This window comes from Leopardus geoffroyi, chromosome D1, assembly GCF_018350155.1.
Source record: "Leopardus geoffroyi isolate Oge1 chromosome D1, O.geoffroyi_Oge1_pat1.0, whole genome shotgun sequence".
Lineage (NCBI taxonomy): Eukaryota > Metazoa > Chordata > Mammalia > Carnivora > Felidae > Leopardus > Leopardus geoffroyi.
Window position 1 is genome coordinate 107,466,827 of NC_059329.1, and position 23,140 is coordinate 107,489,966.

General features: G+C 60.5%; 2 protein-coding genes and 2 long non-coding RNA genes across 4 annotated transcripts in view; 2 read left to right on the plus strand and 2 right to left on the minus strand.

Moving 5' to 3' along the window:
- Nucleotides 1-1,564: 1,564 nt before the first annotated feature.
- LOC123601885 lies at nucleotides 1,565-5,475 on the minus strand. The gene is made up of 2 exons (XR_006714280.1): nucleotides 5,117-5,475; nucleotides 1,565-1,773 (listed from the first exon to the last, which is right to left on the minus strand). It is a non-coding gene; the product is annotated as an uncharacterized LOC123601885 (long non-coding RNA).
- LOC123601888 lies at nucleotides 2,388-2,956 on the plus strand. Its single transcript, XR_006714283.1, has 2 exons — nucleotides 2,388-2,727; nucleotides 2,860-2,956. It is a non-coding gene; the product is annotated as an uncharacterized LOC123601888 (long non-coding RNA).
- Nucleotides 5,476-5,545: 70 nt separating the features above from the next.
- OTUB1 (OTU deubiquitinase, ubiquitin aldehyde binding 1) lies at nucleotides 5,546-13,687 on the plus strand. The gene is made up of 7 exons (XM_045485721.1): nucleotides 5,546-5,670; nucleotides 7,376-7,437; nucleotides 7,709-7,807; nucleotides 11,684-11,802; nucleotides 12,043-12,127; nucleotides 12,247-12,441; nucleotides 12,568-13,687. Exons 1-7 carry the CDS (start codon nucleotides 5,613-5,615, stop codon nucleotides 12,763-12,765), a joined length of 816 nt encoding a protein of 271 aa, XP_045341677.1. The 5' UTR covers nucleotides 5,546-5,612; the 3' UTR covers nucleotides 12,766-13,687.
- A 119-nt stretch (nucleotides 13,688-13,806) lies between these two features.
- Nucleotides 13,807-23,140, minus strand: part of MACROD1 (mono-ADP ribosylhydrolase 1) — a 144,788-nt gene continuing 135,454 nt past the window's right edge. The window contains 6 exon segments of the mRNA XM_045485716.1: nucleotides 13,807-13,950; nucleotides 14,238-14,319; nucleotides 14,640-14,713; nucleotides 14,936-14,966; nucleotides 15,096-15,217; nucleotides 15,646-15,762. Coding sequence (XP_045341672.1) covers nucleotides 13,913-13,950; nucleotides 14,238-14,319; nucleotides 14,640-14,713; nucleotides 14,936-14,966; nucleotides 15,096-15,217; nucleotides 15,646-15,762 — 464 coding nt within the window. The 3' untranslated portion in view covers nucleotides 13,807-13,912.

The window sequence follows — 23,140 nt, forward strand, 5'->3', positions numbered from 1 at the left end:
AAAACAAATCCCGTCGTCCTTGGGCAACCTTTCCTTGCTCCTCCCGTCTGGCTCCCGGGTCGCGCCAAGCTCGGGGCCGCGCCGTGCATGGGTGTCCGTGTTCTGTTTTCTCGCTGGGTCCAGCTCTGCAGCCGGAAGCCCTCACTGTGGGTGCAGCCTTCCCCTCGCTCCTTGGCCGTGGGCTCCCACTGTTTCTCGGGAGCTTCTTGGTTCTTCCCAGTGGGAAGGTGGGCGCTTTATCTCTTTCATGTCAGCCCCAGGGCCCCTTTTAGTCTTCTATCCGGAAATGCCTATGGACTGGCCGCCTTCCTTGTGCTGCCTGCCTGTTTCCCTGTCTCCTGCCTTTCTTGGCCTGGAGAATTTGCTGCTCCTCCAATCCCAGAGCCCTTGCTCAGGGATGCTTCCTGCGGGGGCGGGGGAGGGGTGCTGGGGGGGTACCTCCGCAGGTGGGATGATGCATTAAAGTGCTCCACACTGGATAACGTGGTAGGTCCATTTCCTGCCCGTGACTCCTTCCCTGAGGGGTACGGACTTGGTTGTCTGCCTCCTGCGAGGCTTTCCTGCCACACAAACCAGCCTTTATGTCTGGGCCTCAAGGGATGGGGCCGAGAGTGCTGGGAGGTTGTGCAGGTTGGGCTGTTGGCCAGGGGAGGGGGAGAGCCCATGTAGGATCCGAAGGGCCAGGCTGGGTCGGCTGAGCAAGGGGCATCCACCAGTCACCTGCTGGTACCTCGAGAGCCCTTGTCTCTGGCAGGGAGGGACCTCTTGGCTGCATCCTCCCAAACAACAGGGTCGCTCCTGTCTCGCGCCTCACTCTGAGAGGCTTTGCTGTTCACACTTCCCGAGCAGAGGGCTCTGAGCTACTTGGCTCTTGGTTGGCTCAGGTTTCCGGTGGGCACAGATCAGGCCTTGGAGCTGCCGTGAAGCAAGAACATGACCCCAGAAGAGAATGGTCTGGAGTTTCTAAGACGACACCACTGCCCTGACAAGAGTTTTTATTGGGTGTCCCCCATTTTTGTGCCCCTGGAGCCTAGAGGGCCACAGGGGTCCCCTTGTCCCAGAAGGACAACTCCAGCCCAAAGCTGTGCATCTCCAGCCACTGCTCAAGTTGATAGGAAACCAGTAGTTATGGGCAAGTCCTTCAGGGCCCCCGAGTCTGAGAAGGCCCTTAGCAAGCCCATCAGCAACTCTGGCTCTTGCTCTCCCCCAGCTTGCTCAGTCCCACGGCATACGTGGGGGTAGACGAGAGAGTGTAGGGTACAATCATGCTTGAACCCCATCCTCCCCTTGGTCCCCAGTGTGGCCACTAGGTCTGAAATCTGGTCACCATTCAGTGTCCCTCTCCCATTCTTAACCAGACTGGGGCTCTGGGTCCATTCCCTCCAGAGACACAAGGCTTCTTGTACTTCCAAATAGTACTTTATGAGTCCCTGCTGTGGGTCCTGTTGGATCCGGAGTCTGGAGGAGTAGGTGTGTTTGGCCCCAGGAGTGCACCCTGGGTCGGGAGAGGCTGCAGTCCCGGTAGATGCTATAATGTCAAGAAAAGTACTGAGAGTCAGGAGGCCTGAGTTTGAGACCTGGCTTGGTCATTTATTACCTGACCTTGGTCAAGTCAGTTAGCCTCTCAGTCTCAGTTTTCATGATTGTAAAGTGATGGTGACGTGGAAGGCAGGAAAACGTCCCCTCAAAGAGGTCCATGCCCTGGACCTTTGCAGGTGTGATGAAAGTGAAGCATGTTGAGATGGGAGATTCCCCGCTGTAATCACAGGTATCCTTAGGGTGGACAGGAAAAGCAGGTGATGAGTATCTCAGAGATGCCACCTGAGAAGGACTTCCCCCACCATTGCTGGCTTTGAAGATAGTGGGTCATGAATTAAGGAATGCCATGGCCTCTGGAAGCTGAGGATAGCCCCCGGTTTATAGCCAGCAAGAACACGAGGACCTTAATCCTACAGCTGCAAGGAGCTGAATCACCAACAACCGGCATGAATCGCAGCAGATTCTCAGAGCTTCCAGAAGGGAACACAGCCTGCAGATATCTTGCTTTTAGTCTGGTGAAACCCATACCAGACTTCTGACTCTAGAACTGTCAAACTCTACATTTGCATTGTTTTAAGCCACTAGATTGGTGATTTGTTACGGCAGCAACGAGGAGACTAATGCATTGTCCTCCCTGTGCCATGAGGCTCACATGGGAGGGGCTGGCTCCAGTGGATCGGAATTGGAATGTGAACCATTTACAGGAGGACAGTGCCCAAATGAGGAATGTGGGGATTGTGGGTCTGGTGTGTGTGTGTGTGGTGGGGGGGGCTCTCTGCTGTCCATCACCACCCCCTCTAATTGCTTTCTGCTCTAGGTGGCCTGGACTCTGCAGGCAAGTATCAACTGAGCTAGCAGCTTCCAACATGTAACCCCTGCTCGGCTTCACCAGTCTGCCCTCTGCACCATCAAAGCCTCTCTAGACCATGATCGTGGAGTGGACTGTCTGTGGACCATCATGGGTTCCTGTGGCAACAGCTCTAGAGGTTCTCTTGGGGCTGGCACGCCCCAGCTCCTCCCATCTGGGCAGATGCCGGACTCCCAAGCCCGCCTTGGGAGGGATTACCGACCCCTCATCTATGGTCCACCTTGAAGCCTTTCTCCTGGCCATGGCCTCCCTGGGGGACTGTGGCTGTCCTAGGACCTGTGCTGGGTCATTGTACGTGGCCTCCCCCACCGCCCCCAGAGGTGAGAGTGGGTTGTGGGCCTGGGAGCCATGGGGCCCCCTACAGCCTCCATGCCGTTCCGTAAACTCTCCCTCTGGGGCTGAGCTTTCAGTCTGGGTCCTGGTATGGAGTCTCTTCTCCCTCCACCTGACAGATTCCTTCACACATGGACGTGGGGTGTGCCGGCAGGACTAGGAGGAGGCGTCTGCCCTGTCAGTACAATGGAAAATAAAGTCCTCTGCCGTTTGTCACCTTTGTGACTGTATTTAACAGCAGTCCGAACCCAAGTGCGAACATGACGTGTCTCGATCCAAGACCCGGCAGTCAGGGCCAGCAGCACTGGACCATTTCCGGATTTGGTAAATTGGGAGATGGAGATAAACGCCTGGAGCTATGCTGGTGACTTCCTGGCAAACATGTAATTGGACTTCAGATGCTTAGGATAGAGAATCAGAGCCCATTTTAAAATGGTAAGAGTAATAGAAGAGACAGAGTGAGGGTAAGAAAACAGTTATTAACTGCCAAATAAATCAGCATGGAGAAGACTGGGCAAAAGTTGACCATCCTGGGCTAGGTTAAGAGCCAAAGCCTCCGTCTGGCTGTTTCCTTCCAATTTTTTTTTTTTTTTTTAAAGATTTTATTTTTAAGTAATCTCTACACAAAACGTGGGGCTCAAACCCACAACCCCAGGATCAAGAGTCTCACATTCCACCGACTGAGCCACCCAGGCGCCCCTGTACATTGGTTTTTCAAGCCCACACCCCCCAGGAGGGAGGTATTTACTTGGTGTTAGCAGCCTGGCTGTGGTCCAGCACAGGCTCACCACTGGGATTCCTTCTCACTCTTCAGAGGAGAGTGAGAGGAGAGGAGAGGATTTACCAAATCCGGTGTTCCCTGTCCTGACCATTAGTCCGGAACCCAGCTCCCCGTGTCCCTTTATGCCTCATCGACTCCCTGGTCAAAATAAGAGGGCATAGAGTTGAAGTTGTCTTATAGCAGTTTTCAAGATTTTGAAAAGCCAAATAGAAATCATGTCATCAACGGTCTTAGCTCTCCATTTAAGAATACTGCTTCTAACTGAAGATCTGACTGCCAGTGAAGAGATTTCCGTGTTAACACTGAGAAAAGGAATGAACCTTTTGGCAAGCGTGGGTCCAAACAGGGTGGACCCTTTGCTTTCCTGAGCTTAGAAGCAACGCCAAGGCTCAATGATCCAATAAATAATTTGCCGTGTTGCTGGAATACAAATTTGGCATTTGCAGTGATGTGGTGACAAGGCCACCGTGGGCTGTGTGGTGAGCCCAGGCACCAAGGGCACCTACCCCAGGACAGGAGGTAGCTCATGAAATGAAGAAGTCCCTCGACAGTGAAAAGTTGGCAAACTGAGCCACACGCTGTAACTTCTCTCAACAACAGCATCTTTAACATCCAAAGCCTTGCCGCTTAATTTTTTTTTTAAAGTAATTCTCTATCCCAAAACGGGGTGCAAACTCACCACCCCAAAATCAAGAGTCACGTGCTCTACTGATGGAACCAGCCTGGCACCCCAGCCTTGTCACTTTTTAAGCTTTTTATTTTTGGATAATTCACAGGCAATTTTAATAGGCTACACAGATCCCATGTACCTTTTACATTGATAAATCTTGCAAAATGATAGTACAGCATAAACCAGGGGTTCACAGTCAAGATATAGGACATTTCAGGGGTGCCTGGCTGGCTCAGTCCGTGGAGCAAACGACTCTTTTTTTTTTTTTTTTTTAATTTTTTTTTTCAACGTTTATTTATTTTTGGGACAGAGAGAGACAGAGCATGAACGGGGGAGGGGCAGAGAGAGAGGGAGACACAGAATCGGAAACAGGCTCCAGGCTCTGAGCCATGAGCCCAGAGCCTGACGCGGGGCTCGAACTCACGAACTGCGAGATCGTGACCTGGCTGAAGTCGGACGCTTAACCGACTGCGCCACCCAGGCGCCCAGCAAACGACTCTTTAATCTCGGGGTTGTGAATTTCAGCCCCACGTTGTAGAGAGATTACTTACAAATAAAATCTTAAGGGGTGCCTCCTGGGTGGTTCTGTTGGTTAAGCATCTGGCCCTTTGTTTCCGCTCAGGTCATGATCTCACGGTTGGTGGGATCAAGTCCCGCAACAGACTCTGGGCTGACAGCAGAGCCTGCTTGGGATTCTCTCTCTTCCTCTCTGTCCCTCCCCTGCTTGCGCGAGCTCTCTCTCAAAATAAATAAACTTAAAAAAAAAAAAGAACATCTCCATTGTCCACAAGGATCTCACATCCAATTCCCTCCGCTCCTCCTCCCTCAGCCCCTGGCAACTACTAATCTGTTTTCCATTTTTATCAACTTAAAAAAAAAAAAAAAAAAAAAAAAAAGACCGCTTTTCTCATAACCAGAAAGGCACAGAGTCTAAAGTTAGGTCCCAAGACTTTGGCCTTGACCCAAAGGGACATGTACTCCCTGCCGGAACGGGACACCAAAGTCAGAAGCGAGGCTCAGTGGAACCGAACGGTGATGTGCTGGGGCTCGGATGTTAGCACGATTGCGTCTCCTCGGCCAGGTTCTCCTCACTGCAATCGCTGCCAAGAATTCTGGAGTGATTTTAAATTAACTTCATCTTCCCACTGATCTCAGTAACACAATCCGCTCTTCAAACTCCAGTGAAAAGAAATCCGAATTGGCTCCGGGGAGCCTCTTACCACCGGAACTTTGGGAATAGGGAAGATGGGGGGGTGGGCGGGGCGGCCGCCACACCTGACAGCGAGCCTCACAGGTGACTCCGCCGGAGGGGATCCCGTCGCTAGGGGCGTTGCCAAGGAGGGGCCACGAGGAGGGGCTCTCTTCCGGGAGGAGGGCAACTGCTAACCCGGAAGCGGTCGACAGTGCGGCGCTGTTTAAAGATGGCGGCGGAGGAACCTCAGCAGCAGAAGCAGGAGCCGCTGGGCAGCGACTCCGAAGGTACTGAGCAAGGGAAGGCCGTCCGGCCCGGGCTAGCACGGGCGATGCCAGGTCGCCGGTTCCCGCAGAGGCTGGGGGCGGGGCCGCCGGAGGCCGGGGGCGAAACGCACGGACTGCCCCTTCTTCCGCCGCCGCCACCTCCCCTCCCCCTCACAATGGAAGGAGCCGCCGCCGCGACCCCCGGACAGCCGGGCGAGCTGGCCGGCGAGCGAGCGAGCGAGCGGGGCGGGCCCAGGCCCGCGGCTCTTTCCCATCGCGCGCACCCGGGGCGGGGCCTGGGCCGTCCCGCCCCGCCCCCAGCCCCTCCACGCCGGCCGCGGGGCTCCCGGGTCCCCATCCCTCCTGTCCCAGTCCCTGCAGTCAGGCCGGGGCCTAGGCCGGAGCCTGCCCCCCGCCCCCCCCCCCGCCGCCTTTTCCAGAGCAGTCTGCGCCCGGGAGGGCGTCGAGTTACGCCGGGCCGCGGAGCACAAAGGACTGGGCGGGCCGCTCGGGATGCTGCGGGCGGTCAGGGGTTGTGAGCGGCCGCGGTGTGTGCCCCTGAGGCCTGCAGCCTTCGTTTCTGGTAGAGCCCCCTCTTCTGGCCTTGCAGCCCCTTTCCGCCTGCCTAGGCATTGTTTTCCTACACCTCTGGAGTTGGACCTTTCAAAACCGGTGCCACCCTCTTTCCACCCATGGTTAGGCCCTGGGGACTGAGTGGGTCACTTGGGGGTGGGTGGGACAGCCCTGTCCCGATGTAGGGGATTAGTCCGGGCCCAGCTGAGGATCAGGGATGCTCTGGCTCAAAAGGATTGGCCTGAAAAGTCCTTCAGCACACACACCTCCTTCTAACCAGACACTTGAGAGACTGAATGCTGGGGGACGCAGGCCCCCAGAAGAGACTTGTTCAGGATCACATAAGTTAAGAAACAGCCAGGACCAGAATTCAGGTCTCCTGGCTCCTGGCCAGTGGCTGAGGAGGGTGGGGTCCACAAGTGGATCTGCCAATCCACTGGTGAACACTTAACAGTTTGCCTCCAAGGTCCCACCTCCTTCTCTTAACATTTCAATAGAGGGGAGAAAGGTAGTGGTATTAGCCCCCTTTTATAGTTGAGGAAAGGCCTCTACAGGAAGGTAGCCGAGGAGAGGTATGATCAAGAGCTCAGACTTCAGAATTAAACATACCTGGGTTTGAGCCCAGGTCTTCGCTAGTTGTGACCTTGGGCAGATCATTTCACCTGTCTGCATTATTATTATTATTATTATTATTTTTTATCTGTAAAACGGGCATTAAGAATACCCAGCACAGCAGAAGGAGGAAGGGTGTGACTGAGTAAAATGCAGGCTTATGGGAAGCTCTCATCCAGCCCAGAACCCTGCCTCCTCATCTCACTTCCCCCAAGAGACCCTGCCTGGCCCCAGAGCATTCTCAGGCGGCTGGGAATCGACGTTAGAAGGCGGTGGGGGGAAGGGAGTGTCAGAGCTGGATGAACACACCTTGGAGCGGAGCACACCTCAGCCCCCTCCTTTTTAAAGATGAGAAAAGTAGGGGCTGGGAGGGGAAAGGACTTTGCCAAGATCACACAGTTGGTAGAGCAGGGTGTAAGTAAGATGCACACTTCCAGATTCCATGCCTGCTCTCCCTGGGCCGCTCTTGTCATTGGCCCAGCTGCCTGGAGTGGAGATAGCTGGGGCCCACTGTAATCCTTGGCTTTCTTCCTTCTTCCAGGTGTTAACTGTCTTGCTTATGATGAAGCCATCATGGCTCAGCAGGACCGAATTCAGCAAGAGGTGAGGGGCTGTGGCCAGTGGCCCTGTTGTGGGGAAGCATAGGCTGGGCCTGAGGCCTATTGTTTATCTCTGCTTTGGAAGCCTCCTCCTCTCCAAGCTGTGCTGGGTACTGGATGTCTTTACTGGGGGGTGAGGGGGGCCGTGGCAGGGGCGAGAGGACATTGTGCCACCGGGTAATTGCTCCAGCACCCCTCATTTAGGTGTTCTGGCTGTTAGGTGTGGGTCACTCCATCCACCTGCCAGAGCATGATGGATTTCCTCCCCCCTGCAGATTGCAGTGCAGAACCCTCTGGTCTCGGAGCGTCTGGAGCTTTCGGTCTTGTACAAGGAGTATGCTGAGGATGACAACATCTATCAACAGAAGATCAAGGTGGGAGCCTGGCTGAGGGGGCAGGAAAAGCCCTGGGGGCCTGCTTCAAACCTGCTCCTTGCCGGCCTGGCCTCAGAGAGGGTAGCGTGTTGGGGGAGGGGAGCTGTCTGGCTGCTGGTTCTCAAGTGTGCAGACTCTGGAATCATAAGACCTTGATTCATATCCTGACTCTGCCATACAGCAGCTGTATCCTTGGCAGGTCCTTTAGCGTCTCTGAGCTGTGGGGTCCTTTTCTGTGAAGTCAGAATGGTTGTGAGACTGGGGAGATGATGCCTGTGGGGGCTGGTGCAGACTGAGTAGGGGCTGAGGTCTCCTGCAGCTCCCTGTGGGGCTGGGGGGCAGGGTTAGCTGGGAGAGGCCGGGTTATGGCAGGGGTGGGTCCTGCAGCCCCTGGGACCTTTGTGGAGAGGTAGGTGGCGGCAGTGGGGGAAGAGACCTATGGGCCCGAGCTAGACCCAGCCGCATCACTTACAACCCGAGGTAAGACCCTTAACCGCTTGCTCTCTCTGTGAGTCAGGACAGTGGGTATGTGTAAATGAGTGTCCGGTAGGCAGAGCCTGAGGGCTTAGTAAAGCCTTCCTTGCCTCCCATGATCAGAGATGCTTAGAACCTTCCACCTGAAAGGAGGGGCCTTGGGGTTATCCATATCAGTGGCCAGGGTAGGTGGTAAACCCCGGACATAACAGTTCTGCATCAGCCCACGGCAGGCAGCGGAAGCCCTTGGGGCAAATAGGAGTGTCCATGCCTGTCACTCCGTTGTTTCTGGATCTGTTTTTCCAAAACAAGCTGGAAATAATGCTTTTGATGTAAATCTCCTGAGTTCTAAGAGTAGGCAGCTAATTCAAATTTAAAATGTGTGGGCCAAACAGCACCCCGGCAGGCCAGATCCAGCCGTGTGTGGCCTGTGGTCTACTCTGACTCCTTGCTCAGAGTGTTTGTGATGTACCTATGAGGACTCTGGAGGGACGAAGGCACTGGTTTTGGGGCCTGACAGACCTGGGTTCAAGTTCTGGCTTCATTTCTGGCTGTGTGGTCTTGGGCAATGCACGGAATTTCTTGGAGCCTCTGTTATTGTTCCTGTTGAGTCATTCAGCAAACATTCGAGTGTCCGCTGCGTGCTGTCTTTGCAGGATCTCTGCCTTAGTGCCCCTGTGCTGTGCGTGAGCCCGCCTCCACCCGGGGAGGATCCTAAGCCTAGACAGCAGAGCCCCAGCAGACTTGGGTGACTTGGCTGCTTTTTGGATTGGGCCCCCATGAGGATTTAGGATAGTGGACATTGGCCCTCAGTGGAGGGCCTGGCACAGGGCAGGTGCTCAGAATGATTCTAGTAGCTTTTCCAATGGCTGCCATGATTTGGCCTCTGTGTGCATCGTGTGCTGTGATTTACCGTCTCTGAGCGCATGCTGTGGGCCCGGCACTGTTTTAGGTACCGGCGGTAGAGTAATGACTGCACCCCACAAGTTCCTGCATTCGTGAAGCTTACGTGTCCTTGTGGGAAGACACAGTAAGGCAGAGGTAACTCGGGTGTATGCGTCAGAGGCCATCAGTGCTCTGGAGAAAGGTAAAGCAGGGAGAGGAGAAGAGGGAGTTGGAGGGCAGGTGGTGCAGGCCTTGCTGAGAAGGGGGTGTTGGAGTGACAGACTGGAAGTGGCCGGGGGAACAGCCCTTGGGCTCCTGGGCGGAGTGGGGCAGGCTGGGGCAGGGGCAGTGTGGCTGGAGCAGAGCTGGGGAGCAGGTGGGGGCTGGGAGACCGGGGCGTGTGGCCAGGGAGAGGAGGAGTATTAGCAGGTTTCTCTGGTTACTCCGGCTCCGGCTGCTGGAGCCGGAGACCTGGGAGGAGGCTCTTGCAATAAAGGCGCCAGGAGGAGGGGAGTGCCTGAGGGAAGCAGTGAGAAGCCCAGGAGACTCAGCAGATTGAGGAGCAAACCTTTGGATCTGCGTTGGATTGGACTGGGGGGAGCGGTGTGGTCAGTGGTCAGGACGCGCCCTTGGGCTGAACGAGGAGACGAGGCGGTTTGATTTTGGAGTCAAATGGGAGTTGAGGACAGAGACGGGGCAAGTGAAGAGTTCCATTTGGGGCACCTGACTGGCTCAGTGGGTAAAGCACTTGACTCTTGATCTGGAGGTTGTAAGTTCAAGCCCCACACTGGGTGTAGAGATTACTTAAAAACAAACATTTTAAAACCAGTCAGTCACTCCCAAGACCAGTAGTGGCAAGAGACCGTGAGTATAGTTCACGAGCGGAAGTGGTCCCGGGCCCGAGTGGGGTTGTGCCGTTCCCGTGGCAGGCACCGTGTACAGGTGTGTGGTGTGCCCCTCTTGTGGCACATGGTTTTTTGAGGAAGGGTGCCGTGTGGTCTGGTGGCGGCCCTGACCTTCACAGGGTGAGGGGAGGAGGAGGACACGGCGAGGCTGGGGCATACGAGCCGCGTGAAGTGTGGAGGAGGGGGCCTGGAGGTGGTGTCGCGGGGTGGAGGGGGTCCCACGGTGGGTGACGTCCCCCCACCTCCCCCTTGTGGTGAATGCTGCTGAGGGGCCAGTCTGGGGAGGAGTGGGCTTGGCCCTCGGACTTAGGAAAGGCACGTGTGACCTTGACTAAAGGCTGCTTGGGTAGAGTTAGTAGCAGAAAAGTGGACGCGGTGAGCACAGACAACTTCCGGAGCAGCTTCGCTCTAAAGGAGAACGGAGAGGTTGGGTGGGAGCCAGGAAGGAGTTCATGTGAAGCAGAGGAGTTTTGTTCTTTAAGCAAGAATTAGCCTTGTGGTGTTTGTATGCCGCTGAGTCTGACCAGGAGGGAGAGGAAAACTGATGGATGCAGGAGGAGGGGGAGGCTTCCTGGAATGCTGGCCTTGAACCCGAGGGCTCTGATGTGGCCCAGAGGGGCGGCCTTGTAGCAGCCCAGACCCTCCGGGGAATCAGGAGAGAAGGCCGCGGGCGGGTGTGTTGGTTGGTGCTAAGGGCTTCTGGGTGAAAGTCCTCAGAAAGGAAGCAAGGTCATTGGAAAGGTGGGCAGGGGGTAGTGGGTGGAGGAGAACGGAGAAGGCCTGAACTAGGCCGGGGCCTGCTTGCTGGCAGTGCCGATGGACCACCCATGTGGGGAGGTTTGGCAGACGGGAAATCCCACCACGTTTGGGGAGGAAACCGGAGATGGAACAGGGCAGGGTAGCGTTTAGAAGGAGACCAGGCCTTGGGGCGCCCGGGTGGCTCAGTCGGTTAAGCATCCATCTTCGGCTCAGGTCGTGGTCTCACGGTTCATGAGTTCGAGCCCCACGTGGGGCTCTGCTGACAGCTCAGAGCCTGGAGCCTGCTTCAGATTCTGTGTCTCCCTTTCTCTCTGCCCCTCCCCGACTCACACTCTGTCTCTGTCTTTCTCTCTCAAAAATAAACATTAAAAAAAGGGAGACGAGGGCCACTGGTTCCCGCGGGACTGCTTGGTGTGGAGCCCAGCGCTGCACCCCCGTCCTAATTTGTTGGCCCTGGACTCTTGGCGTGGTTTGAAAGACTGTCCTCTGAAAAGCTGTGTTGGACGAGGACTGATTGATATGCCCGTTTTTCTGCACAAACAGCCCTGCAAGCCCAGCAGTGTGGCATACCTGGTGGCTGGGGACAACTTTGGTGACCCGTGCAGCCAGTGTGTCCATAAGGGCACAGTTTCCCGAGGCCTTGGGGGTTCCAGTCAGCGGGTCTCTAGGTGACTGGCAAAGTTGGGTCAGCAGCCAAGGATGGCAGGTGGTTCCTTGGAGCTTAGTCATCCCCGCTGTGGGGCGACCTTTGTTGGGGCGGCCGGGGGCGGGGGGTGGTTCTCTGGTCCACTCTGGTTCTGGCCTGATGTTGATGGGCATGGGGTGGCGGGGGGTGGCGGCTGCCTCTTTCCAGGACCTCCACAAAAAGTACTCGTACATCCGCAAGACCAGGCCTGATGGAAACTGCTTCTATCGAGCTTTTGGATTCTCCCACTTGGAGGCGCTGCTGGATGACAGCAAGGAATTGCAACGGTAAGGATGGTGGCCACTCGGGCGCCGCAGGAGGTGGGCGATGGCTCCAGGAAGGGCCCCCGGGGCTCCCTCCCGCTCTCGGTGACCGGGAGGTGCCCAGACAGTGGCTGGGCTCTTGCTTTGGTCTTCTGAGCTGGGCGTGGGGGTGGGGGGCAGCGTTGGCCGGTTCCCCCAGTTCTGCGCCGGCCTCTCTGCTGGCCGAGGAGCCCACGCTGGCCTCCCTTTCCCTCCCACCCATAGGTTTAAGGCCGTGTCTGCCAAGAGCAAAGAGGACCTGGTGTCCCAGGGCTTCACCGAGTTCACAATTGAGGATTTCCACAACACGGTGAGCCCAGCCGCCCCCGTCGCCCTCTCGGCCGGGGTGGAGGTCGGGTGGCCTGACCGTGGCGGGGTTGACCCATCTCCTCCTCCTTCGTTGTGCCCTCTGTGCCCTGCGGGTGGCAGTTCATGGACCTGATCGAGCAGGTGGAGAAGCAGACCTCAGTAGCCGACCTGCTGGCCTCCTTCAATGACCAGAGTACCTCGGACTACCTGGTGGTGTACCTGCGGCTGCTCACGTCAGGCTACCTGCAGCGCGAGAGCAAGTTCTTCGAGCACTTCATCGAGGGTGGGCGGACCGTCAAGGAGTTCTGTCAGCAGGTGCCGTCCCTCCCCTTTCTCTCTTATCTCAGGGTGGGGGCACCAGGGCCGGGGGTGGGCGTGTATGCAAGGGCGCCGTGCTGAGCGGCGCTGAGAGCCGGGCCCGGCCCCCTCCCTGTGCCGCAGGAGGTGGAGCCCATGTGCAAAGAGAGTGACCACATTCACATCATCGCGCTGGCCCAGGCCCTCAGCGTCTCCATCCAGGTGGAATACATGGACCGCGGCGAGGGCGGCACCACCAACCCGCACATCTTTCCCGAGGGCTCCGAGCCCAAGGTCTACCTTCTCTATCGGCCCGGACACTACGACATCCTCTACAAATAGGGCTGGCCCTGGCCTGCCACTGCCCTGCCTGCCCTCCCCTCTGCCAGGCGCTAGACATGTACAGAGGTTTTTTGTGGTTGTAAATGGTCATACTTCACTCCCCTCCTCCCCCCGTCACACGACCTTCCACATTTTATTAAAGGGGATGCTGGTGGTGAGTCGCGTGTGTGCGTGTCCCTGCTCTGCTGCTGCCCGCCTGGCTGCTATGTGTCTGGCTGCCCCCTCCTCCCCCCCGCCAGGTGGGTTCTTCTCGACCTTCCACCTGTCCGTGTCCAAGCCTCCCCACCAGGAGCAGTTTTGAGGGGGCTAGGCCTCTGGGGGACCCCTCCTGGTTACTGGGGTTCTGCTTCCTTCCCTTCCGGCACCCACCCCCCTTCCCTCCTTAGCTGGCCCGGGGGCTTCCATGAGAATCTTGGAAGTTCCCTGGGGACTTGCCCAGGGACCGAGGATCACCCAGGCTTCGAGCTGCTCCCTCGTAGGCCTTGACCTGACTGCACCTCTCTGTGCCGGTCAGGGCCCCAGACCTGAGCTGCCTGCCCTCCCATCAGGGGTCTGCATGGTCCAGTCCTGGGTGGAGAGGGCTGATGTGATGGGGCCTGGCTCAGGGCAGGTGGAGGAGCTGGGGCACCCCAGTGTACCCCCAGGTGGTGCCAACCTGGTGGGGGAAAGGTAGCCCTCAAGTCTGCGTGTGGTCCACGGTCCCGAGGTCTAGGCAGGGCTTGCCAGGCCACCGTTCCTCCCCACCCCCCCCCGCCTGTGCCTGCTTTGCACCCCCTCTGCTTGGGCCACGGTGTCTCTGCATTGCCTTCCTTTCTGCCTTCACCTCTCTTCTTTCCTCACCCCAGCACACATGGGGTCTTAGCCCCCAGGCTGTGAGCTCCTTGGGGGCAGGCCCTCAATAAATGTGAAGTGCTGCTGCCCACCTCTGCGGTCCGGCCCGTGCCTCCACCCGCCCGCCCTCGCCAGCCCTGTTAAGCCAGAAGCACTTGTCCACACCTCTGGGCTGTCTCCTTCCCCAGCCAGCACTCAGACTGTAGGAGCTGTGACAAGGGTGGTCTTTATTAGGAGGCTGCTCAGGCGCCGGGGGCTGAGGGGAAGAATGGGGGGGGGGGGGGTCCCGGGCCCAGCTGCAGGCTTCGGAGACCTCTTAGAGCTGGGAGCGAGGTCCGGTAGGCCCAGGCGAGTCTGTGGGCAGAGCAGAGCAGTTAGAGGGAGTGTAGGCTGTGGGCCTCCCCTTGTGGCTTTCCTGCGTGGGGGTGAGCAGGGGCAGGGATTGGGGGGGCGGCGAGCCCTGGTGTTAGTGGGCAGGTTAGTGGGCAGCACACGGCAGGCCAGACCCTGCTTACCAGTCCTGGGCAGGGTGGGCGGCAGGTGCCGTCAGGCTGGAAGGCAGAGGACAGTGAGAGCCTGCTCTTGAGGGGGAGGGGCAGGGGCAGGGGTGAGGGCTGACCCAGGTGCCAAGGGGTACGTACCCACAGGGAAGTAGTGGGGAAGCCGTTGCATGTAGATGCTTTCGTCCTTCTCCAGGAACACACAGATGATCAGCCGGTCCACCTGTGTCGGGACCTGCTCAGCCCGGGGTAGGGGTGGGCGGCACCCACACCCCGGCTCCCCTGTGTTATCACTGCCCCCACCTCTACAGGTTTCCACCTGCTTTTTTCTTGGGGGGGGGGGAGCAGGGCACCGACCCTGAGTTTGGAGCTCAGGTTGCACCCTTCAGGGAAGGGGTTCATGGTGTGCACTCCACCACCGCCCTTGCTGGATGGGCAGGAGAGCAAAGTGGTCTCGAGCGAAGGGGCGGGGACGCAGAGAGGGCTGGTGCGGTCCTCCCCCCCCCCCCCCATCTTGTCCCTTCGACTGGGCCCAGGACTCACCTTGTCCTTGTGTTGCTCCAGCCACTCGCGCAGCGCGGCCAACACTACCTCCGCCGCCGCCTCACTGGGGTAGCCTGGGGACCCGGCGGGGCGGGAGTGAGTCTGGGCTCTGGCCCGCCCCCTCCACGCCCCGGGACCCGTCCAACTCCACCTACCCGGCTCCGCCCCGCCCCTTTCACGCCCTCCCAGGCCCCTCCTCGCGTCTGGGCCCACCCACTTCCAGGTCCCGCTCCGCCCCCTTCTAGACCAAGCCCCCCCCCCCCCCCCCCCCACCCCGGCCGTTGCGCTCCACTCACCAAACACGCCAGTGGAGATGCAGGGGAATGCCTGGGGCGGGGGGGGTGGTGGTGAGAGGGAATTGGGGACAATGTCACTCTCCAACCACCGCCTCCGAGGGGCCTTCTTCCTCCCGGTCTAGACCGCCCCCGTCCCCCTCCCTGCCCCCGCCCCTCTCACCGCGGAGCGGAGCCGATGCTCCAGCAGCAGGTCGAGGCTGCTCAGGTAGCAGCTGCGGAGCTCGGCAGCCTGGCTGGCGCTGGGCTCTCCGTGGGCGATGGGTCCCACCGTGTGGATGACATCTGTGGGAGGCGACGGGGTCAGACTGGCCGGGGTCTCCAAGCGGCCATCGGCTTTCTCCCCCTGCCCGCCCTGGAGAGGACAGGAAACAGGCCCTCTCCCCAAGTTCTGAGAGTCCCCAGGGGAGGACCCTGCCCACGCGGGTGCAGAAGTGTGCCCTCAAATGCGTTCGACAGAGACAGGCAGGCCCGCGCTGGGCCCCCTTCGCACAGCTGCATGGGCCCGTCTGAGCCGCGGGGCGGAGCGAAGTCACTGCCTCCTCAGCTCCTCTCACCCCCTCCCGCCACCTGCTTCCTGGTGCGTGCGAGGAGGGCCCGGGTCCCGGCACTTAAGGTTAGGAAGCGACCCCTGAGGAGGCCTCCAGCAATTGTGTGGGGCTGCTCCCTTAAGCCCCCAATTATACGAGGTGCCCTGTGGGGTCGGGACTCACACTTGGCCGGCAGCCGATAGCCGCCGGTGATCTTGGCCTTGCCGGTCTCACAGTTCTGCAGGGTCCGGCACTCGTCGGTGAGGAGGGGTCCAGCGGCCCGGTGAATGCAGCCGTCCACTGCAGGGCAGAGGGGAGTGAGCCGTGGGGCGCCCCGCGTCACGCCTGAGCCCGTTTTACAGAAGAGAAAGCGGAGGCCCACGCACAGAATCCTCCCAACCCCCTCGGCTGGGCCAGGACCCACCGGGCACCGCGCGCGCCTTCTCCCGCCGCCTCCGGCTGCTCGCTAACGCCCGCCGCCCCTACTTGCTCCGAGGCGCGGAGGCGGGTCGCAGCGGGTCCCGGCGGGAAGCGGCGCGGGGCGGCCGGCAGGGGGCGCGCCCGGCCCGCCCTGCAGGTTCCCGGCCGTGCGGCAGGGGCGCGGGCGGGGCCGGGGCCTCCCCGGGCCGGAGTGGCTGGGGAAGGCGGGGTCCGCGGCGGCGGGAACCGCCACCCTAGCCCGGCCAAAGGGAAGGTCGCCCGGCTTTGCCCCGGAGGCGACGCGGGCCCCGCGACCGGTGGCGCCTCCGCCCGAGGAGCCCACGAGCGCCGACTGGCACCGCGCACCGGATCCCCAGGCGAGGCCCCTCCCGGCCGCGGCAAACTCTGGGACCCCCTTTACAGATGATGAAACCGGGGTCACCTAGTTAACAAGTGGCAGCTGCGGTGGGGGCCTCGAGCCTGGGTCTTCCAACCCCCTCCTCGCCCTCCTTGCGGGGAGGTGGACGGCGGATCCGGGTGCGCGCCCCTGCTCGTTAGCGAGCCGCCTCGTTAGCGCATCCGGCCTAATTGCGGCGGGCCCGGGCTTGTTTATCTGAGCGCGGCTCTGGGACCTCGGGCAGCGACCCTGGGGACGCGGGCCCAGATAAACAACTCGGGCACCGCGGGAGGAGCGTCTCCTCCGCCCCTTCGGCCGGACCTCACCCCGGTGCCACAGCCTCAGTGGCCTCAGTGGCCCCGGTGGGAAAGGCGGGGCTCGGCTGTCCTCCCCTGGGCCAGCGGGGCACACCGGCAAGTCTTTTCAAACCCTGAGCGTCCACTGCCTCATCTGGACGATAGCGACGGTGACCCCTCTTCAGGGGAGGGGTTTGCATCCTGGCCAGGAGAACGTGACCCACCTCTGGCAGCTCCCTAGCTCGCAGGGCACCCCAGGCCTGTGCCAGGAGCTCCTTGGCACCGGCTGCCGGGGCTCACAAGGCCCAGCAGCAGGAAAGAGGCCTCATTTCTCCATTTTGCAGATGCGCACACCGAGGCCCTTCCTCCCTCATCCCATCCACCCCACCCCCAAAGTCTTGGCAGAGGTCCAGGGACACCAGCTGGACCACCCCCCTCTTTCTTCTCTTTTGTGCCCTGTGGGGCCCAATTAAACCTAATTTTGTGACTTCACTTAGAGCTGGCACCAGGCGATTTCCCAGAGCACCGGGGGGGGGGGGGGGGGGGGATGGGGTAGAGGAGTCGGGAGCCCTGGGAGGACCTCTCCCGCAAGGAGGGGTAAGGGCAACGGTGGCCCAGGGGAGGGCGGAGCGGGGGACCCAAGGCGGGGCCCCTGAGTTCCCTGTCCAGGCGGCGCTCAGGGGCCGCGCAGCCTGGAGGGTCACACCGCGTCCGCGTGCAGTGTGTCCGTTCTGGGTGAGATGCCAGCTGACCACCCAGCAGCGTGTACGAGAGCAGGGGCTGTGGAGCTGGGCGGCCCGGGGTTCCAGGCCCAGCTCTGTCAGTCACAGATATGTGTGGCCTGGAGCCTATCACTTAGCTTCTCTGGATCCCAACTGCCCCATCTGTAAAATGGGCTCCACCTCCTAGGGCTCTTGGAAGGATTAAACGAGTTAATTTCCGTAAGGTGCTGAAGCCAGGGCCTGGCATGGGTGAAGGTGGATGGGTGTTGGCTGTCGTTAGGACAGTGGCATAGTATGAGAACGTGCTCCATGTGGGGACACAGGGAAGGCGGCTGTCCAGGCGGGTGTCAGGGTGTTCGGGGCCTACGGGGGTAAGCACGGGAATGGGTCTGGGCCGGCTCTCCTGGGGGCCTCCCGCCCTGCCCTAATGGTGCCACTTGGCTCCTGGCTGCCTGCCGTCCTCCCTGCAGGCGACCTTGGCCTGCTGCGGAGGCTGTGCCCAAGTGCAGAAACACAGTAAGATCTGTGTTTCAGGGACTTAATGTTTCCTGCAGAGGTGGACAGGCCTGCAGTCAGGCCTATGGGGCTGACCTGGGGGCATGAGGGGGAGGGGGCACTTGGGGCTGGCAGAAGCCTTGGGCTGGGCCAGGTGACTGCCATGCAAGTGCCTAGGGGATCAGTTTCCCCAGGGCAGAGATGAGGGGCAGGCCCTGGGCCTCATCCCTGCCCCATCCTCTCCCCAACAAGCCAGAGCACTGACGGGGCCCCTCCCACCTGCCCCCTCCCCGTCTACACACCACAGTTGTGCCAGAGGGGACCCTCAGCCTGCGGTCCTCACCCACAGGCCCAGGGGGTCACGCCTTCCCTGCCCCCCCCTCCATGTGAACTGCAGCCACCCCCCTTCCCCGCCCCCAGCCTCTGCTTCCTTGGCCCTGTCCTGGCTCTCACGTCGGGCTAAGCTGAACCCTGGAGGCTGCAGGAGGCGGCTTCCTGGGATCTCATCGGAGGGAAGTGTCCCTCCTCCCGCCCTCCACCTGAGCCTGGGGCTGCCTGGCGGGAGGGTGGTGACCCCAATTCATACCAGTGGACTCTCGATCCCCTCTCTGGGACCTTTGGCCACATGCAAACAAATCTCAAGCCTCCAACTCAACCCCTGTTCCAAGTCAGCAGAGGACCTGGGGTCCCTTCTGGGAGGACTGACCCATGGCGGGGCGGGGAGGTGCTTCCTTCCAGGTCTCTCTGCCAGGTCCGGAACCAAGCCTTCCCCACAAGACTGTCCTAAGGGCTGCTCTGCCTTCTCCTTCAGTCCCTGTGCCCCGCCCCCACCCACCCCCCACTCCTGAGTTGCAGCCTCTTTTGGAACACCTGCTGGGACCTGAGCCTGAGCGGTGCACACACACCCCTCTTTGCTGGTCCTTACAGCCACCCTAGGAGGTCCCACTATTTTTCCTCCCTTATAGATGGAGAAATTGAGGCACAGAGGGGATGAAAGACTTGCCCAGGGTCACACAGCCGGACTGCTCTGCTTCCTCTAGGACCATAAAAGCCTTGTCTCTCTCTCTCTCTTCCCTTCCAAGCCTTCCCTCTCACCCTGGCTGGCCCCCTCCCCTTCCCTCCTCATCCAAATTCCAAACTCGAGGTCCGGACTCCCCTCTTCACTGCAGCAGGGCTCCTGTTCCCCGCCCCCCCCAAAAGAGGGACTTTGGGGACCCTGGTTGCTGAGTGACCTGGGGTCCCTCATCTCGCGTGACTGTCCAGCCACCCCCATGCAGCTGACCGCCAGCTACCTCTGTCTGGCAAGGCTGCCCTGGAGACCCTCCCCACCGTCCACCTGCCTCTCTGACCTCTTCCGTCTCCTGCCTGGGCTCCTCAGATGCTGCCATCACCTGGGGGCCCTGTCTGTCCTCCGTCTGCCGCAGCCCTGTCCTTCCACCCCATCCCAGGCTGTTCCCCCAGGTAAGCCCGGCTGGCCCTGCCCTCCTGCCCCCAGTGTGGCCTCCACACGGGCACGGGGTGGGGGCCGGGGGCCTCAGCTCGAGACCCAGCCCCTTCCCCAGAGGTCAGGGGTCAGGAGGGCGAGGGTGGAGGGCAGGGGCTGGAGCCAGCAGAGGCGGGCGGCAGGCAGGCTCCTGTGGGGGCCATTTGCCAAGGCGCTTAGGATCTGTTGGCGGCTATTTGGGGTGCTGTAATATTCATGAAGGGAAGATTAGATATTTAAATTTATTCAGCAATAAATGCGTCTCAGTGGGGGAGCATTCCTCATGCTAAACAAACAAGCAAGCAGGGGCTAATTAATTATTTACAGGAACATGAGGATGCCCGGGGCCTGGGGGACAGGGGGGCGGCTGTGTCCCTGCCAGAGGGCAAGAGACCCTGACAGGCCCAGGGCCGGCTCCCCTCCCCCACCCCCCTGCCCCTCCGCCGCCCCGTGGCCCTGGCCTCCTGGGTGCCCCCTCCTGGGATTTCTTGTCCCAGAAATCCTGCCTACAAGCCTGCTGGTGGCTTTGGGCAAATCACTTCGCCTGTCCGTGCCGTGCCTCAGTTTCCTCATCTCTACAAGGTCTGTAACCGCACCTCCCTCCCCACTTGGCATGAGACTTCGTTCAGTGAGGGACTGCACCAAGGTGCCCTGCACTTTATCACTCTGTCACCTGTGTCACCTGTTTCCGATGGGGAGACCGAGGCCCGCCCCCCGCCTCTGTAGGCGGAAGGCTACTCTGCCTGTCAGGGCCTGAGGGGCCCGAGGGACTGACGCGCTGCAGGGTGGAGGTGGCCCCCAGAAAGCCCCGGGCAGGGCGGGCTGGGACTGCAGGGGTGTGGGCTGAGGCCGGAGGGGGCCGGGGGAGGGCAGGAAGGCACCTGGCCTGGGCCCTGGGGACCACTCCCCACCCGGACATCTGACCCGGCAGGTCCCAGGGCCTGAGGAGAAGCCACCAGTCCGGCGACCCCGGTGCTACGTGCAGCTGCCTCCCAGGTCCCAGCCGCCTGCACAGAGATACGGAATGCCAGGGCTGGTGGGGGCGCATGAGGAAACTGAGTCCCTGAGAGGGCACCAGCTGGGGCAGGGGCAGATGTCCAAGCTGCCGGTTCGCCTGCAAGCCCCGAACCCCGTGGAGGACGAGCTCGGCCGTAAAGCCTGGAAGAAGGACCCACCCCGGGGCCTTGAGCCCCCCCCCCGCTCCCTCCGTCCACGCTACGCTCATCACCTCTGGTCTCCGGCCTCGTCCCAGGCCCCGCGGAACCGCCCCGCAGAGCCTGAGAAGCCACAACCCCACGTGGTGCCCCCTTGCCGCCGGAACCACCTTCGGCTTCCGCCCGCACCCTCCCGGTCGCTCATTCAATCGACAAACCCAGGGCAGCCACGAGCTCTGTGAACCGGTTTGGGCTGGGCCCGTGGGGGGAGGAGGCAGACCCCACCTTCGCGGTGCCAAGGCGGGTGGGCGCCCCAGGGAGAAGAGGGATGGACAGCAGCTCCGGTCTGTGACGTGAAATTCATTACGGGGTGAGATCAACTCCTTAAATGGGGATTTGAAAACATTAGGCCCTCATTATGTACACAGCGGCAGCGCCTCATTCATCATGCAAAAATCACTCCCGTTATTGAAAATCCCCATGGCAGCTGCTGGCAGGGGCTGGGCGACATCTTGCCCGCTGGGGGTGGGGTGCGGGCCCCACAGGCCTGCTGGGCCTCCGCTAGCATCCCTGCGGGGGGCCTGAGTCCCCTTGTCCCTCCTACCAGGGAGGGCCTGCGCCGGGGCGGGGAGCACGGTTCGCTCCAGGGACTCGGTGACTCAGTTTCCTCATCTGGAGATATTAATGGCACGCCCCATAGCGCTGTGGTGAGGGTCTCGGGATCCCCCAGAGAGAGGCTCTACGCGAGGCCTGGCATCCGCGGCCGTGAGAGCTCAGTGTAGCTGGCTGACGTCCACACCACCACCACCACCATCAGCCCACCACCGTCACCATCTGGTGATGGCCGGGAGGCCTGGGGCCCTTTCTTGGGGAGGACTCGTCACTCCCTTGCTCATAAAACCTCCATGGCTCCCATGAGTCCATGAAATAAAATCCCCCACCCCAAGCACGGCTGGGGTTCCCTCCAGCCTCCACCTTAGACGACTGGCCTCTGGTCTCTCCCACCCACCAACTGGGGGAAGGGCCCTGCGGTGGGGTGGGGGGGGGAAGCCTCTGTGCAGGGAGGGGACTCCCCCCCCCGGGGGGGGGGGGCTCTGCATCACCATGAGCCCGGAAATGGGAGGAAATGAAGCTGGATAAGAGGGGAGGGAGATGGGCACAGGCGGGCCCTGTTCCGCCTTGGGAAGGCACCTCTGAGGATGTGGCCTCTGAGCAGAGCCCCAGCGATAGAAAGCCTGGCTTTGGGAAGCTGGGGGAGGAGGGCACCGGCAGAGTCCAGGGCTGGGGTCGGGGCTGGAGAGGTTGGTGGGGGGAGAGGGCTGCATGTGCAGGATTGGTGGAAGAAGCTAGAACTGATTCCATCGCAGCGGGAAATCGGAGCAGGGACGGGGGTTCTGGGACGGGCTCTGGCTGTGCGTGGGGCGCAGGAGGGCTCTTGGCTGTTCCCCATCCAACGCTCCCGCCCTGTCTGCTCAGCTCAGGTCAGGGCCTCCCCCCGCACCACAGCCTGCGCCCCGCCACTCCAGCCTGGTACACGGTGGGACCCCAGACACGTCTGGGCACAGGGTGTTCGGCCCTTGGGGCCCCTGCTTCCTCTGAGGCCGGCCCGGTCCAGGGAGGGCCACGGAGGCCACGCTGTCTGCCCCCCCCCGTGCCCGCCGTGCCTCGGCTGTGGCCCTGGGCAGCTACCGGGCGGAAGTCGAGGCCCCGATGCTCCGCTCCGGGGCCTTGCTAATCCCCCAGGCCAGCTGGGCTCTGAGCAAAGGGGAGCCCGCGAGAGCAGGGAGAGAACGAGGAGGAGAAGGAGGGAGCGAGAGAGGACCAGAAATGGAGAGCAGGTGCATGGAAGAGAGACATGGGGAGTGGGCAAGAGACACCGTGCGGCTGGGAGAGACAGCAGGCAGAGCAAGCGAGCAACTGAGGACAGAGACAGAGATTCAAAGGCAAAGAGACAGAAGCCAGAGACAGAGACATAGGGAGAGACAGAGACAGAGTCACAGAGAGGGAGAGGCAGAGACAGAGAGACAGAAGACAGAGAGAGACAGAGACAGAGATTCAGAGACAAAGAGACAGAAGACAGAGACACAGAGAGGGAGAGACAGAGGCAGAGACAGAGAGACACAGAGATAAAGAGGAACAGAGACAGAGGCAGAGAGGGAGCGATAGAGACAAACACAGAGAGGCAGAGACAGAGAGGGACAGAGTCAGAGACAAAGGCAGAGACACAGAGACAGAGACTCAGATGCAGAGACAGAGATGCAGAGAGGGAGACTCAGATGCAGAGAGGGAGAGATAGAGAAAGAGGCAGAGACAGAGGCGGAGAGAGACAGAGATAGAAGGAGGGAAAGTGAGAGACGGAGAGAGGGAGAGAGGAGAGAGGAAAGAGGGTCCCACACCCCTCACCAGGGCCACGGATGTGTGTGGAGAGGAGAAGGCGGGCCCCGGGTGCTGGGTTCAGCTCAAGCCCAGGGGCCACGGCGGCGGGCCAGGGCAGGGGTGCTAACGCGCGCGCACGGGGAGAAGGGGCCCCGGGGCACAGCCGGTCCACAAGCGAGCACCTCGCTTTGGCCAGGAGCTGGACAGACAGACACCCTGCGCGTGTCCCTCAGGAGGGTGGTCTGATCGGGAGGCAGCTGGTGCTTAAACAACCACACGAATGGGAGTCTGACGGCCAGGGGTGACAGAACGCCGGCCCACGAAGGGGGCAGCGT